Below are 18194 nucleotides of genomic sequence, written 5' to 3'. Positions count from 1 at the left end.
CCTGTGATGCCATTGACTCCAATCTGAATGCTAGGGTTACCGAAAAGAGCACAAAAAGCAAAAGCAATGACTTAATTACAATCTTCATCAAAGTTTCTCCTGGTTAAAATAAAAATAATGCAAAGAACAAAGTCTGTAATATATTTTAAGTTCTCACTCCCCTATGATTTACAAATATTAGAAAATACTTGGCTGAAGGTTTTAATTCTAGGTATGCTCCCGCACCCCCCCCCCCCCCCCCCATCATTTCACTACAGCCTATGATCATTTTGAACTTGGACACATGACACATCTGACTCAGTTGGGAACACTTCCCTTGAGTCACTCTAGGGCTTGAGCACAAAACTGATGTTCCAGTGCAGTACTGAGGGAAACATTACACTGTTGGAGGTGCATTTTTCAGATGCCTGCTTAGGCGAATATAAAAGATCCCACGGCACTCTTTCAGAAAAGCAGAAAGATTACCCCCAGAGGCCTGACCAACAGTTATCCCTCTATCAACGTCACAAAAATCATATGATTTGGTCAATATCTAATTGCTGTTTATGGAAAATTGCTGAATGCGTGCTTTCTGCCAGGTTTCCTACATTACAGGTGGCAATACTTCAAAAAGTACTTCATTGGCACTTTGAGATATCTGATGGCAGTGAAAAGCAAATCTTGACTTTATGTAATACTATCTAGGCCAGTGATTGGCAAAATGTTTTAAAAATTTAGTCAATGTTCTATTTTAAGAGCTACAAACAATGCTGTTGCTCAAATGCCAATAATAATGAATATAGTTAAATAAATGAATGCATTCTATAAAAATGTTATTGCATGTATTATCTATTGTTTGTAGGTACTAATGTATCATTTTTAAAAGAAATTGAAGTTATTATGTTGATTAAAGTTGTTAGGCAATGCTGAAAACAGGAGATGGGCATATTAATACTTGTGTAAGATGGATGAAAAAGAATGAAAAAGTAATCAAACCTGTTGAAATCCTATTAATCATGATCAGAAGCCATACATGAGTCCTGAATGAGCTGCTTGTGCCTCTGGAGACTACGTTCCAGCTTTTGAAATACCCATTTACATTTCTCTTCCTCTGCAGTTGTTAGGTCACTCTTTTAAAACCTACTACTAACCAAACATTTTAGTCACCCCAGACTAAAATGTCATTTTTATATAGATATCAATTTTCGTCTGATTACTCTTTTGTAAGATGCCTTGGGCCAATTTCCTACGATAAAAGTGTGATATAAATGGTGTGGGTAGTTTTAAATTATAATACTGAATTTACGGGTTGTGCTTGCAAAGTTCTATCTTAAGTAGGATATAAGGATGTTTATAAAAACTTTGTTTCTGAGCCTAATTTGGAAAAATAAGTATTATATTTCAGTCTTTAATAGTTTCAGTATATCTAAAATATAACTTCAAATAAAAATCCTGTTCAAAACCTAGTTCAAATATTTTAAAAATTTAGCTTCACCATATGATAGTTCTCTGTACTGATGATAATGGTGTTACTATGTTTCATTTAATGTTGCTCCAAAATCCTGCCGAACTTTGCAAATAATTGATTTTCCTTTATTAATAACAATATATTAGTATCATTGTCTAGTATTAGCTCAGGTCTTAGCTAACCTGAATTTTGTTTTGTTTTAATTTACAAATGTTCAAATGTAATCTCTTGTCTGTTAATAGTTTTCCACCATAAACAATGATGCCTGAAGTTTCGCTCCCCACTATTGCACTCTCATAGAATCCCTACTGTGCAGAAGGAGGCCATTCTGCCCACCGAGCCTGCACTGACAACATCCCACCCAGCCCCTATCCCTGTAACCCCATGTATTCGCCCTAACCTACACATCTTGGGGCACTAAGGGGCAATTTAGCATAGCCAATCAACCTAACTCGCACATCTTTGGATTGTGGGGGGAAACCGGAGCACCCGGAGGAAACCCACGCAAACAAAGAATGTGCAAACTCCACACAGTCACCTGAGGCCGGAATTGAACCTGCGCCTCTGGCACTGAGGCAGCAGTGCTAACCACTGTGCCATCGTGCTGTCTATTTCCAAGTTGGGTGCATTAACTGGCACATTGGCAGGAATTAGTTTGTGAAAAGATTGACAGGAATCTGCTCCATGCTATTCTACCATAAACCCTGGTCCTACATATTATGTTCATCCTATTGAACAGGATATACTTTATTCTTTTTGCTGTATTTCCTCCCACCACCCTGCACTTGCTTCCAACGCATTCCTCCCCTGCAGCCCCTAACCTGCAAAACATTGAAACAACTCCTGGGTATTGCTGTTGTTCATCCTTTCATTTGGTGTACCTGAGGGTGGATTTGGACTATTTCCCCAAGTTTGAAATCCATGACAAGAAGTTATCAACTTAAATTGTAGGGGGGATTTTATATTCTGTCAGCACGTATGGAGGCAGGGAGGGTAATTAATCAAAAGTGACCCGTTAAGCACTTGGCTAAGAGTTAGCACTCTGCCAAAGTTAAGGCTTCCCACCCAGCCATCAACTGAGGCCTTCAAGGGGTCACTCACTGACTACTTAAGGGCCTCTACCTGCTGCTGCACTGATATTAGCCCAGCTGCATGTCACCTTGCAGCATGCATAAGAAGAAAACCTGTGCTGGCTACGTGTCATCTCCTGGAAGTGGTGGTGGGTGGAGGGGCTGGGGGAGTGTTGGGGGTGAGAATTCCTCCATTAAAAGGCCTTCAGTTGCTATTGACGGACCCAGCATTGGGGAGGTGGGTCATGCTGAGAACTCGTCTGTCTCCCCTCCCACCACCCCACTTCCAACGCATTCCTCCCCTGCAGCCCCTAACCTGCAAAACAACTTCTGCCATGACTTGCTCCTGCCCTGGGTGACGCCTTGATCCTGAACCTCTGGTGGCTATTGTTGCATTGCTAATTAGAGGCCAAAGTGGGGATGGAACTTCCACACCTGGGGTCCTTGATCCCAGGAAGCCCTGCTGGTGGCCAGATCCCAGGAAACCCAAAGAAGTCCAGCCAGCAGGCAAGACCCCTGATAACTGCATAAAATTTCCCCGTAGAGTTGAAGATAAATTTCCTTGGAGAGAATTGGTAAGGGTATGGAATGTTTTGCTAAGTGTTACGAAGATGTAAAAAAATCAATTTGTAATATTGGTTGGACTTGCTATATAATGTCATTGGCTGGACATTTGTGTTAATACTTCCTAAGCAAAGGACACTGGCTTGCATCAGCTACTGTGTTGTATTTGGGAAGGACATGAGCTATTTTTATGGAGGCACTAAATATATGAAGCTCAGAGAGGTTCTGCGATCCAGTTCTTGTGTTAAGACAAAATTGGATTTTGGATAGACAAAGAGAGATCCTTGTCTGACCTCTTTCTTCTGGAACCTTTTTCATCGAGGCTGAGCTGCGTGATTTGAAAACCCCAGCAGGACACCTGCAAACTGAGAATTCTTAAAGGAGAATTTCAAATCAATACCATTGTCTCCAGTGAGAGCTCGTAAGAACCAGCAGCTACTGAGGATGGGGACACTTCAGCTGTAAACAAGCATCTAGTTATTTAGCCAAGTGTTTAATGATATGCTGCAGAGTTTTACTTTGTGCTTTAGAGAAAACCCTTTTTTGTATTAATGGGTAGTTTGACGCATTAGTACATTTTTGAACCGTTTGTTAATTTCTGCATCTTTACTTACTGCTAAAACACCCAGGTAAAGAGTTAATTTTGTTAACTTCAGGTGCCTGGCTGGCTTATTTCTTGCACTGAGTTACAGATGTGTATTAAATTGGCAATATCACCTCCGTTTTAAATTCAAACTCTCAGAACAAACACGAGTGGGGAAAAGGTCAATTCACCTCTGTTAACTTGGTCATAAAAGGATGATTGAAGCAAAGGCTATTTATTACATTTTTAAAGAGAAAATTGGATACAATTTGAAGCATAAATACATGCAAGCCTTATGGGCTGAAAGGTCACTGGGATTAATTTTTGATGGCTGAAGCAAAGAGATTGTACAGACATTGCAAAATTGCCTGCTTTCATGATATAAACCGCTGACTATATAGCATTCTAATTTGGGCTTCAATGAGATATTAGAAATTATATTTCCCAAGAACTGCAGTTCTAATCTCAGTCGAAGGCTTTGACCAGGTTATTCCAATCTGGAGAGCATCACCAGGCTCAATACTATGGAGAAGAAGAATCCAAGAATAACTTGCATTTCTACTAATTCATCACGTACAATTCTAGTCTTGAATCTAGAAGTGCAGATAATGACCATATTCATGTAGGATAAGGATAAACATCTAATACTCTTCACTAACCTGGAAACTACATTTAATGATCATAGTGGCATGTTCAGTAAAGCCTAGATGTAACTTGGTGATTTGATTTATTATTGTCACATGTATTAACATACAGTGAAAACTATTGTTTCTTGTGCGCTACACAAAGCATACCATTCATAGAGAAGGAAACGAGAGAGTGCAGAATATAGTGTTAACAGTCATAGCTAGGGTGTAGAGAAAAATCAACTTAATGCAAGTCCATTCAAAAGTCTGACAGCAGCAGGGAAGAAGCTGGACTTGAGTCGGTTGGTACATGACCTCAGACTTCTGTATCTTTTTCCTGACGGAAGAAGGTGGAAGAGAGAATGTCCGTGGTGTGTGGGGTCCTTAATTATGCTGACTGCTTTGCCGAGGCAGTGGGAAGTGTAGACCGAGTCAATGGATGGGAGGCTGGTTTGCGTGATGGATTGGGCTGCATTCATGACATTTTGTAGTTCCTTGTGGTCTTGGACAGAGCAGGAGCCATACCAAGCTGTGATACAACCAGAAAGAATGCTTTCTATGGAGTATCTGTAAAAATTGTTGAGAATCGTAGTTCACATGTGCAAGCAGATTACTAGAGTTCCAATGCCTTGGCAACTTGGGTGTTGTTTGTTTCTTGCTGGTGCTATGCACCAAGCAGTGTGTAGCACAAATTATCAGTAGATTGATGCCAGTGTTGTAAGTAATGTTTGGTAAAAGAGGGCTTAAAACCCCAACTCTATTATAATACCAGTGGTGACCATTTGTGCATCCGGTGTCCATAGAATACCAACAGTGCAGAAGGAGACCATCTGCACTGACGTCTCCGAAAGCATCTTACCCAGCCCCCCACCCCCCCCCCAATCCCGGTAACTCTGCACATTTACTAAGGCTAATCCACCTAACCTACACATCTAAGGGGTAATTTACCATGGCCTATCCGCCTAACCTGCACATCTTTAGACTGTGGGAGGAAACCAGAGCACTCCGAGGAAACCACACGGACACGGAGAACATGCAAACTCCACACTGTCACCCGAGGCCGGAATTGAATTCTGGCCCCTGGTACTGTGAGGCAGCCGTGCCAGACACTGCCACCATGTCGACGCAGCCCTCTGGTACTAATTTAGGAATGGTCATTAATAGTATGTGACTATGTTAACTTTAATTTAACTGAAGTTTCTAAGTTTGCAACAACTGCAATTCAACATAAACTGGATCATCAAGTTTATGGCAATCTTTTTAACTGAAGCATTTGGTTAAATTGCTTGCTGTTGCATAGAACAAATGTTAAAAGTAATTTTCGTTTTGGACAGCAACAACAAAGTGCGAATCAGACCCATCATTTGGAGAATATTGAAATATGTAAGCGTATGCATTGCCTTCATTTTTGTGTGTGCCGGTTATAAATTGAGGGTTAAATTTTTGCTGATTGTTGTATCTAATTTTGGTATTTAAAATCTTTGAATTAGTGGGTGCACTAACAAAAGCTTTCAAAATTAATAAATCAGATTAAGATACAATGAGTATCGGTTTGGTACACCTGGTGAGTTGGTGTTTTCTTTATTCATTTATGGGACATGGGTGTCGTTGGCTGGCCAGCATTTATTGCCCATCCCTATTTCCCCTCGGAGGGCAGTTGAGCGTCAACCACGTTGATGTGGCTCTGGAGTAACATGTAGGCCAGACCGGGTAAGAATGGCAGATTTCCTTCCCTAGAGGACATTAGTGAACCTGATGGGTTTTTCCAACAATCGACAATGGTTTCGTGATCATCAGATTCTTAATTCCACATTTTTTATTGAATTAAAATTCCATCATCTGCCTGATTCGAACCCGGGTCCCCAGAACATTAGCTGAGCTTTTGGATTAATAGTCTAGCGATAACACTACTAGGCCATCGCCTCCCCGAAATGGTGTGATGGAAGGAATTCCATTTTCAGTTTTCCTTCATTCTCGTGTGGCATATCGTAGTGTTAAATTTTAAAACTCAGCATCAAATTATTGTTAGAAATCTCAAATTTATCATTGCTCTAAATAAATTGCTCATGTTTTTAGCAGTGATTGCTGATATGTTATATATCCAATATATTAGCAAATCCACAGATGATGTGGTATTTTTTATATTGCCAAAGGCACTTGAACTTTGATCAAATTAGATTCTAGTAACTCAAGTGTCAGAAGTCACAAGTTAGTTTTAGCAATTTTAGTTGCATTTTTGAAGAAATATTCAAAAGTAGGTACATAACAGAATTGCTTTAATCATATCATGCCTACTGAAGAAAATTGCTTAAAATATGAAGCCAGATCTTCTGATCAGCAATGACTGCAGCGATCTTTCCGGATTTACATTTTGACCCCTGTCCTAATCCCGGCTACACTGACGAGTATGCCGTGCAGCCATCCATGTGAGATACTGGAGAAGAGGAGCAGCGTAGAAACAATACACCTCTTTAACAACAATAGAAGCTATATTTTTAAAGGACTCTAATCTTTCAGTGGAGATTGGGTGGTATTGGGAGGGGGGTTGGTGAGAGTGGATATTTAGGTTGAGAAGGTAGTCAGTTGGAGGGTCGGGTAGTCAGGTCCCGAGTAGTGAGTGTTGCCAGCAGGGGGCAGTCGGTTCGGTCAGTTGTCATGTCTGGGAGGGTCAGGTGCTAGGTTCTGGGGGGGTGTGGGTTATAGAGTATAAGGGTTGGGTCTGAGAGTGTAGTCAGGTTGGGGATGCGATTGGGGGACAGTTGTGGTGGTGAGTTGCATTGCACTGTCAATCACCAAGTTACACCAAACTTTAAAGGGAGTAACAATTCTAGGATAAATATCTGGGTAAGCCTGTAACTTGCCCAAGTCTCCAACAGTGATATCCGTGCAAGAGCCATTCATGGAGAGTCCTGCGCACTATACACCTGTTCATCAGAAGTTTTAAATTGGCTGGACAATTACAGTGCATGTGTACGTGTCAGAACTTTCTCAGGGTCCTGAAGTATGCTAGCAGTTTAAGTTCGGTGCTTCACCACTCCTGATACTGGAAAATCTGGCCCGTGCTGTGTGAAATTCTAACCACTCCTCCACATTGAGTTTTGATCCCTTTTTTATTTGATTGCCGAGGATAAATAGTAGACTTTGGTGGCCCACATATCTACCCCATAATGTAAATGGGGCAGCAGCAGCCTGAAAATGGACTTATCACCTCATTTGCACTAGCATTGGCTGCTGCCATTTATAAAGATGCCTTCTAGGTAATTGGAACACTGTTCATTTCGAGCGGTAGCCCTATTAACGTACAAATTGATGGACATAGGACTCCAATTATAATTGACTGACAACTGGGTGGAACATACAAAATGCACTCTGTCAATTTTAGTGGGCAGTACAATAGAAGAAGCGCCTAAAAGACAAGTTCAATATTTGGGCCACAAGGAGGAGTACTTCTTTGAACTTCACAAGGAAAATGTATGCTGCTGTTGGCCTGGGCTCAACCTTGCCAGTCTGATCCAGAGCCAGCAAGCTATCACTTTTGGTCAGGGGGTGAAGTTGTAGCCTGCAAAAATGACCAGGCCTCAGCTGCCAGAATTGGGCCACTGGTTGGCACATTTTTCTGATGCGTCATCTGCTAGTGAAAACCTACCCTTTTAAGAACAAAAATATCATATTGCTTTGTCCCCTGAATGTGTAACAAATAGCAAAGAGGTCCATCTTCACATTTAACATCATTTGTATTTAGTTCACGAGGGGCATGATTTTTTGGCCACAAATTTCGATAAAGGACAGCAGCAGCATTTTTTCCAGTTATACTGTAGTCTTGGTTGGTGATTCTTTCCAGGTCTTGCAATCTTCATTCCTTTACAACTGATCCATCACTGCAAATTTTCTTCAGGTCTATCATTCAAAGCTCTCATAATTTTGAGTTTGTCTTATCCGAGGTATTGTGTCAATCAAAAGCCTAGAAGTAAATAAAAGGGTTAAATTGATAATGACCCATTGACATAATTGCCAGAATTTTTGATTTCCATGAGCCCCAGACACAATTCAGCTAGTTATTTTAATAGCTGAAAAAGTTCAAACACAAAAGGGAAAACCTTGACAAGTTAAATATAGTCTTCAGGCGTCACTCATGCCTCACTTGGCAGCTTTTGAGGCAGAAGTTCATGGCATTAACAAATAGTTCTGCACTGACTGTCAGCCAGCATTGAGGGAATGGTGCACATGCAGAGATACATTCTTTTAGATGACCTATAAAATCAAGGGTCTGTCTGCCCTCGAGGTAGACTAAGGCATCCCATTGTATTGTGGGGGAGGTTCTCCCCTTTGTCTGATCCAATATTTTCAAACCATGTGACTTGAATGGATTATCTTGTCATGATTGCATTACTGCTTGAGACTTGCATATTGGCTGTCATATAAAAAATATGGACTATGCTTCAAAAGTATTTCATTAGTTTTACAATGCTTTGGGACATTCTGGGATCTTGACAGGTGCTTTACAGAACTGCTACCATCTCAAAGAAATAGCAGACCAATTTGTGATGCAGCAGTAACCCGCCTCCCTCTGCACCCTAACGCTACCCCACCCACAATTAGTGGGGGTCACTCTGCAAAAAGAGAGAAATGGTAAGGAACATGTATTTCACTCACAACCAACCAAGAGATGGACCAATTTACCAGAAGGCAAGAACACCAGCAGCTCGGTTTCCCAAGAACTGGCAGCAGGCAGCCAATTAGGGCAATTAAAAGCCCAATTCAGAATCGTTTTTCCCAGGAGTTTCCTAGAGGGAAGCCTCAATTATCTGCCCATTCACATTTGCAGCTATATATCCTTGGAGATGGAGCGTGCAGTGTCTGACACTACAGTCGAGGCCTTCTGTGCCTGGTGAACACTGGAGAGGCTGGGGTGTTTTATTGACCCCTTTAATCACATCATGGGTCCAAGAGTGTGTAGGTGGGGTGAGGGTTGCAGGAGGGGCTGTAAGTGGAAGGGTCAGAGGCAGCTTTCAGCAGCAACCCGCCCCACCCCACCCATCCCCCTCCTCTTGCCTAATACTGGGTCTCCTTGGTTTGGCACAGAGTGCCTCATTATGAGGTTCCCTCCCGAGGAGGCTGCAGGTAAACTTGACCAGGTTTGCTGGGTGCCCTCCAGAGGACATGGGAAAACCATGTAGCCTCCATTTAATCCCTGATCTACCACTAAATTGCATTTAAGCTTAGGGATAATAGGTGTCAAATCTTTCATTAAGGACATTCCACTCTAAGCAGCAATGAACCCCGCAACAGCCTTTTTCTCTCTCTGACTGAATCGGGAAGGTTTTTTCACTGCTGGGAGACAGAAGTGAGACCTCTCCCACGATTAAATGGGCTTGGCTGCCATGTTTCCCACCACGATGGGCTGCATTAAACCCAGCTCTGAATGATGTTGCCACCTAGCTATTCAATTGCAGAAAGAACTGTATGTGTGGGATTGCCAAATAGGGATTCCAAGTCTAGTAATGTCACTTACGGAACAATTTCAAATAAACTGAATAATAAGAATTGTCCCAAGGTCTATGCACAATGATCGCACTGCATTGCTTTCCCTACTGAAATGAATTTGTTATAGCTCCCATTAAAACTTTGTGCCCACCACTTGTAAAATTTCAACAAAGTTAATCATATTTCAGCTGTGAAAATGTGCTATCATTTTGTTCCTCCCTACTAAATGTGAATGCATCCAACAGCAGTACCATAGTCTAAAGGCAGTTCCTCAATCTAACATGTCATCCAATATGCGTCATCTCCGACAGTGCAGTACTTCTTGAATACTGGACTGATCAGTGTCAGTGTGGATTATGTGCTCAAATCTCTGGAGCTGGTGCCAAACCCACAACCTTCTGAGGTGAAAGTGCTACCACTGAGCCAAGGCGAGCACACAGCTGAAGGACTCATGTTACCATCTTGAGTCCTTAAAGTATAACCCATGTGTTTCTGACGCATTCAGCATCAGCAACAACAGAACAGATTCAGGTTATTTTTTTCTCTGGTATTTTTGATCCACAAACAATGCTTAAAATGAATTTCTACCATTTTGTACCCAGTCTTTTTATGAAATGTAATCCTCAAGAGAAGTGAAGCCTACTTTATTCCATATGCCAGAATGATCACTCCGATGAGAATCCCTATGGTGCCATCCAAGTACCAGACACCAGGATTATGGTTGTAGACTTCTGCGCTGACCAGTATAGAAAATGCCATGATGCCTCCAACTAAGGAGTTAAAACCTGCAAGACAACAAGGAAGGAATTCAACAGTGAACTTCCACAGTTGGACAATTGCCGAATGGTAAATTGTTACAAAATGACACTGGCTCTCTGACCAATTGATTCAAAAGTGGTTTTTAATCAATTGCCAGCACTTAATGCTAGATCTTCTATCACAAAGTAATTTAAGATGAGATGGAAATGCACCAAAGGGTTAAAGTTAAACAGCAATTAATATTTTTTAAAGAATGTATTTCAGAACACAATGAAAATATTGGGCGGGGTTTGGATCCGTTCTGGGAGCCTTTGTTCATAATGTGGGATCATCAGGAAAGGCCAAACCATACCCCCATTTCACAGGACTAACTGCTGTATTCTGGTAAGTAGTCCCAAAACCACTTTGAAAAGCTATGGAGAGAGTAAATGTGTAAGATAAGTGGGGGAGTGGGTAGAGTGGAAGGTAGGTGGGTGTAGGGATAGGGTGTTCGGATGAGGAGGTAGGGTGGCAGATAAGTGCTTGAGGAGGAAGTGTAGCTGGGGGATGGGTGAGGGTAGAGTTGCAGGTTAATGGCTGCAGAGGTAAGATGTCTGGGGGTGGGTAAAGGGGTAGGGTTGTAGGTAGGATAGCTCAGGGTTGGTGAGTGGATAGGGTGGCAGGGAAGTGGGTGAGATAGGCCGGGTCAGGGGGAGTCAGGTCACAAGTAATTGGGCGGTCAAGTGGTAGTCGGGTAGTTGGGGGTGTGGTCGGAGGATAGTCAAGGTTGGGATAGTCTGAGAGTTGGGGGGGTTATTTGACAGTCAGGAGGTAGCCCAGTGATTGGGGGCTGGTCAGGTCGGGGTGGGTGGGGTGTGGGTGGGGGGGCGGTCAGAGGGTAGTCAGGAAGGTCAAGCGTGATCAGGATCGGGAAAGTAGTCGAGTAGTGGAGGCATAATCAGGTTGGATCAGTTGGAGAGTCAGGAAAGGTAGTCTAGTCAGGGGGTTGGGAGTGCCATCGGTGGGGGGGGGGGGGGGTAAATTGGGGTGTCAGAGGGTCCAGTGAGGTGTTGGGGATTCACCAGTACAGTTGTGCAGGAGTTAGGACTGGTTTAATCCTTCTAACCTTTCCTCGGTAATTATTCAGGTGGATGAGTTGGAACCATCCAAAGTCTCTGCCTTCAACTCAAAAGTTTTGAGGGGTTCCAGATGCAGGGAATTTGTCCACGGTAAGTCCAAACTTCCCTTGCAATTCCCACATAGTCAGTGGGTCTAGACTTCTGAGGGGTTCCTCAGCATGGTTGGGGGTGAGGCGGGGGGTGGAATGTTACCTCTAGATTACAACTATCTGAAAATAGGAAGTTCATAAATTTGACAAATGGTTTCATTCCAAATAAAAATAGTTCAATGTAAAAAATGTCTGAAAGTAAGGTTATGCAGTTCCTTTGTGGAGATCCTCCCTGATCACAAACAGGCAGGATGCAGCCATGAGAAATTTGTCAGCCAAACGCTACCCATCAGTAAAAAGCAGCTGGTAGAACGGGTTCTACAGAGTCAAGTGGGGTATTCACATTCAGAAAGGGGATGAGGGCTGAATGTGTGGGAATACTAAACTTTCCTCAGTGTCCAGAGGGGCAGAAAATACCTTCTCTGGCCTCTTTTCTCATTAATTATCTTCCGACCAAGTCACACTGGAAGTGCTTCTGCCACAGAAGCTTACCTGTTCAGGCGAGTTAAAATTGAATATGGTTCCCAATTACATTATTGTGACCCAACATGCATGTGAAAAGAAGAAATTTCTTCCCTCAAAGGGTTGTGGAACTTTGGAAATCTCTACCTTAGAGGACAGTGAATGTTTTTTAATTGACTGTGCAAGAGAGAGATTGATAGATTATTTTGATACAAGGTAATCAAAGGATATGGGGATGGTGCATGGAGGTAGAGATGGGATAGAACAATCATTATTGTTTTGGAAAGCAGAGCAAACCTGAAGGACTGAATGGCTTAGAACAAAGAAAAGTACAGCACAGGAACAGGCCCTTCAAGCCTATGCCAATTATGATACCCTAACTAAACTAAAAAAAAACCTGCCTCCACCACACTACCTCCTCCTCTTATATATAAAAATAAATTAGAAATATAAAAGTAGGGATGTTTTGTGACAGTTATGCAGGGTGTTGGTGAGACCACATCTAGAGTACTCTGTATAGTTCTGGTCTTCTTATTTAATAAAAAATATAAATGCTTTAGAAGCAGTTGAAGGTGAGCATGTCCTTGAAGGTGACGTCACAGGTGGAGAATGTAGTGAATAAGGCATATGGCATGCTTGCCTTTATAGGACAGGGCATAGAGTATAAAAGTTGGGGTCTGATGTTGCAGTTGTATAGAACGTTGGTTCGGCCACATTTGGAATACTGCGCCCAGTTCTGGTCGCCACACTATCAGAAGGACGTGGAGGCTTTAGAGAGAGTGCAGAGGAGGTTTACCAGGATGTTGCCTGGTATGGAAGGGCTTAGTTATGAGGAGAGATTGGGTAAATTGGGGTTGTTCTCACTGGAAAGACAGAGGATGAGGGGTGACCTAATAGAGGTGTATAAAATTATGAAAGGCATAGATAGGGTGAACGGTGGGAAGCTTTTTCCCAGGTCGGTGGTGACGTTCACGAGGGGTCATAGGTTCAAGGTGAGGGGGGGGAGGTTTAACACGGATATCAGAAGGACGTATTTTACACAGAGGGTGGTGGGGGCCTGGAATGCGCTGCTGGGCAAGGTGGTGGAGGCAGACACACTGGGAACGTTCAAGACTTATCTAGATAGCCACATGAACGGAGTGGGAATGGAGGGATACAAAAGAATGGTCTAGTTGGGACCAGGGAGCGGCACGGGCTTGGAGGGGCGAAGGGCCTGTTCCTGTGCTGTATTGTTCTTTGTTCTTTGTTGTAGTTCAGAGAAGGTTCCCTCAACGGATACCTGGGATGGGGAACAAAGAACAGTACAGCACAGGAACAGGCCTTTCTGCCCTCCAAGTCTGCGCCAATCATGATGCCTGCTGAAACTAAAACCGTATGCACTTACCGATTGCATATCCTTCCATTCCCATCCTATTCTTGTATTGTCTAGATGCTCCTTAGATGCCACTATCATACCTGCTCCCACCACCTCCCCGGGCAGCGCGTTCCAGACATTCATCACCCTCTATATAAAAAGAACTTGCCTCACACATCTCCTCTAAACTTTTCCCCATGCACCTTAAACCTATAAAGGGAAGGGTTATCTCATGAGGAAAGGTTAGACTGGCTGGCCCTGTATCCATTGGAGTTTAGAAGATTGAGCGGTTAACTTATTGGAACATAGAAAATCCTAAGAGTGCCCAACTAGACATGCATTAAGTCATAGTCCTCAACCTGACTTCATTTGTTGTAATTTTACCACTGCTCAGTGGCACCAAAGTACTGAATAAACTTTCAGAGAAGAATGGGAACATTCAAAGATCAATCAAATTGCTGTCAATGCTGAAATGAGTGTAACAAAATAGCCTAAATGCTGAAATAAAAACAGGAAGGTGGTCAGGCAGAATATGTGGAGAGAGAGAGAGAGAGAGAAAGAGAGGGGTCAAATACTTATCTCTCTTCAGGCAATGGGGGTGAAATTCAACTTCAGCAAGGATGTAAAACAAGCAGTAGCAGATCCAGCTGCCTATTGTACACCAGGAGCTGGGCCCACTTAAGGTTATGGTTATGCTTTTAGAAGATTTACGGAGACAAAAGGCCAGATTTTATGGGGGGGGGGGGGTGTTGATGGCAAACAGTCAATGTACAACATCAATACCCTTCTGAAACTGGCCCCAGTGTCAAGGTTATGGGCATGCACAGATTAGCACAGAATTCTTGTGGCCTTCTCCCCTTCCATGCATGACATCATTTGGAATTTCAGCTTTTCCACCTCCACACTACTGTTCAAAACCCCTTAAAAACCCTTTGTTCAATCAGGTGTAAACTGGATTTTTAACAACAAAGTGCTTCATAAAATTTGGTGACTGACAGAACTATACCTGAAAGAAATGATGAGGTGCTGTTAAATGACTGATAGTAGATTTTTAAAATTACATTTTTAATTATAGTTAATCTATTATTAAATAACAATGGGTATGGTAGCATAGTGGTAATGTTACTGGATTAGTAATCCAGAGGCTTGACTAATGTTCTGGAAATATAGATTCTAATCCCACCACTGGGTAGCTAGGGAAATTCAAATTCCGTTAATAAATCTTAAACAAAATACTAGTCCCATTACTAATGAAAATGAAACTACCAGATTATCGTAAAAACTCATTTGATTCACTGATGTCCTTCAGGGAAGGAAATCTGCCCTCCTTTATCAGCCTGGCCAACATGTGACTCTAGTTCAACACCAGGGTGGTTGATTCTTAATTGCCCTCTGAAATGTCTGAGCGAGCCTCTCAGTTGTACCAACTCTCTACAGAAAGCACTGTGGATGTATCCAGAGCACATGGACTGCATTGGTTCAAGAGGGCAACTCACCATCACCTTCTCAGTCGCAATTAGGAGTGAACAATAAATGCTGGCCTTGCCATTGATGTTCAGATCCCAAGAACAAATTTTCAAAATGTTATTTTTAAAAGTTCTTTCAGAATATCTTGGGTTTCCTTTCACGCCAATGTGTATGTCTCAATTTTTAATTCGCTCCGTGTAAAAATAAAACTGATTTTATTTTGGTTCCAATTTGGGAATCTGCGAAAGTCCTTTAACATGACTGGCTGCTTAGACAGCCGAATGACATCACTCCGGCTCCGCTGTGAGAATTCCCCAGTAAAGAACCCTGCAATCAGATGTGGTACTGCTGCACGATAATAGAGGTGGCATTCCTGTCAGAGAAACTGTTTGATTTCTCAGCAGGACATGCTTTGTGGTCGGTGGCAAGCGCCTTCACTTCGCCACTGATCACAAGGTCCAGCTCCTGCACTGACATTTCTCCAGCTGCTGTCATAACACTTCATAAAAGCAGCAGTATAGGCACAAAGCACTGCAACTTAGGCAGCAAAGGGTGAAAAAAAATGGCAAGCCAGATAGGAGGTGCAATAGAATATTCTGGGACTTCATTTGCATCGTGTCCTGTAACTGTTTTGTATGTCGATGTCGGAGGTGAAATTAGTTGCCTTCTTGGCAACTGAGCAGCAGATTTTACTTTCGTTCTGGGTGCTGCAGATTTGCAATGATGAGTGAAGGCAGTTGGAAGGATTATTAACACAGTGGGGCAACAGTTTTTCATCAACTAATAGATTAATTAATCAGATATTGCTGGACATTTCCGGCAGCTGGCAAGTGTTGAACATGAGCAACTTCTTTAGCCTCCTACATCCTGTTGTCATCTTCACCTTTACAAGCCTGAATGTCCTCCTCCCCTAAATATCCAGTGTCGTTCTTGTTGCACTGCACAATTGTTCCGTCTGGAGAAAACTAAATGATGCAAGACAAGGCCTGGCCTAAAGTTGCTACCAAACGTTTTCAGACTTTAAAATTCCCGTGGTGTGAAAATGCTTGTTTTTATAAAAGTATTGATCTCATTGTATCTTAAGTTTAGCAGAGGAATTTGGAAATGATTGAAGTGTCATTTGCCAACCTTCAGTAAACAACCTCTGTTTTCAAAAACATGTACTTTAAGAACTCTGCAATTCTTCAATTCAGGCCTCTTTCCATCCCTGACATCCTTTGCCCCACCATCAGCGACCGTGCCTTTAGCTGTTCAGACTCTGAGCTCCAGAATTCCCTCCCTAAGCCTCACCACATTTCCACTATTCTCTCCTTCATTAAAACACTCTTTAAATCCTGCCCCTAACCAATTATGCAGTAATATGTTTCAGTTTCTACTTTGGCTCAGTGTCAATTTATATCAGATTCTTCCTCGGACAGCCCCTCTAAATCGATGATAACTGTATATCTGATCCAGTTAGACGGGTTTTGAGATAACTGGTAAGTCCAATGCATGATCTGCAAATTCTGCCACATTGAGGGCAGGTAGTGCTCGAAGAGTTGGATCGATGGATTATTTGCAGGAATATATCTGATGGGGGTGATTCTCCGGCCCCGTTAGCCCCAGGCACAATTCCTGTTGGGTTGGTGAACTTGGTGAGAGGCCTAGAAACAGGATTTGCGTCGGGCGTAAATCAGTTTCCAATGCACCTGGCTCATTACAGCTGCCATGATCTGGATCTCAACCTCAAAGGGCAAGAACCTGATCCGACCTCATCTGCATACATTTGAATCTCTGAAGGTTAGTGAGGTTAAAGTCAAACGCAATGGGTTCCCAGTATGCTCCCATCCCTCAGTGGGAAGTAACATAGGTGCCAATCAGTACAGACCCTTAAAAGTGGTGATCAGGTGCCATGGACTCTGAGGGGGAGCAAGGAGGTGAGTACCACTCAGCACTTTCTCCAGGGTGCCCAAGGGCAAAGCATCTGCTGCCAAGGTACAGAAGGGGGTCCTTGAAGGGAACTGGGGGTTGGGGGATTTGGCCTTGGCTGCAGGGTTCAGATTGGGGCTTTCCCCCGGGATGGGGGATCTTAGGGTTAGTCTACTCTCTGCTTGCTGTAAAACCTTTGAACTCTTCTCTAGCAGTCAATTTTAAAGATCTGTCAGGTTGCACTGGCAAGGCTGCCCTCTGTTTGTTGTAAAGGCTTTGAAGTGCTTTGTTTACATTCCACTTCACACTATTTTGACTTTTACAAACCCCAGCTACTGCCTCCTTCAAAGGAGCGATGATGATTGTTTATTCATACAGCATTTCACAGTCCTTTAACTCTGAAGTGCTTCCTAGAAAGCACAGCTGATCAGTCTGTGCGCATTTTTGATTAAGGGGCCTTTTCTCTACCTCTTATACCTGAACAGCATGCCTTTACTGGAGGCTGGTTTCTGCTACCACTCAGACATTAAAGAGCAAGGGTTCCTCGATGCGGACCTTCTTGCAGCCACTGTTGAATTCTCTGGTTAGATGTGATGATTATGCCAGAGGGCTCAGAGGCCATTGTAGCCCCCAGGTGGTCAAAGAGATGGCTGGAAAGTACCCAGGTTGGCGCTGCCAGGTTGAACTGTTAGAGTGTCGGGGTCAGTACCAGGTTGGCATGTGGCAGGGCCCTTGGTGATCCCATACCGGGGTTTCACTCACTTGAGGGGGTCCGCTGGTACCAGTAATCAGGAGGGGGGGGGGGGGGGGGGTTTGATGTTGGAGATTGGCGAGTGGGGGAGGTCTTTGTCAGCGAGAAGGGGTGGGTTCTGTAGCATTATTCTGAAATTGGGGGGGCCCTTTAAAAATGGCACCCGATCTCTGTATAGCCAGCCTTGCCAACGTTTGTGGCAACGTAGTGCAAATCACCCCTAGCTCAAAAATAATGCTGAAGCGTGGGTGGATTGAGATTGGGTCGCACCGACTCACCCAGTGGGAATCGCACCACATTTCCCACCAGAAACCACACAAGGGGATTTTCACAGTAACTTCATTGCAGTGTGAATATAAACCTACTTGTGACTAATAAATAAACTTTACTTTAACTTTTTACTTAGAAATTTTTGGGGAGAATTGCGCCTGATTACTGTTCTGTGAAGTGCCTGAGAACATTTTCCTACTTTAAAGGCTCAATATAAATGCAACATGTTGCTGCACAGAGTT

The 18194-nt window shown here is 43.0% G+C and overlaps 1 protein-coding gene across 1 annotated transcript in view; it reads right to left on the bottom strand.

Moving 5' to 3' along the window:
- Positions 1-8007: 8007 nt before the first annotated feature.
- Positions 8008-18194, bottom strand: part of tmem163a (transmembrane protein 163a) — a 185536-nt gene continuing 175349 nt past the window's right edge. Inside the window, exons 7-8 of the mRNA XM_078229162.1 lie at positions 10418-10559; positions 8008-8251 (exon numbers count right to left, since the gene is read on the bottom strand). Coding sequence (XP_078085288.1) covers positions 8191-8251; positions 10418-10559 — 203 coding nt within the window. The 3' untranslated portion in view covers positions 8008-8190. The remainder of the gene's footprint in view (positions 8252-10417; positions 10560-18194) is intronic.

The sequence above is a fragment of the Mustelus asterias genome, chromosome 14 (genome assembly GCF_964213995.1).
Source record: "Mustelus asterias chromosome 14, sMusAst1.hap1.1, whole genome shotgun sequence".
Classification (NCBI taxonomy): Eukaryota; Metazoa; Chordata; class Chondrichthyes; order Carcharhiniformes; family Triakidae; genus Mustelus; species Mustelus asterias.
This window is presented reverse-complemented; position numbering and strand designations above follow the sequence as displayed.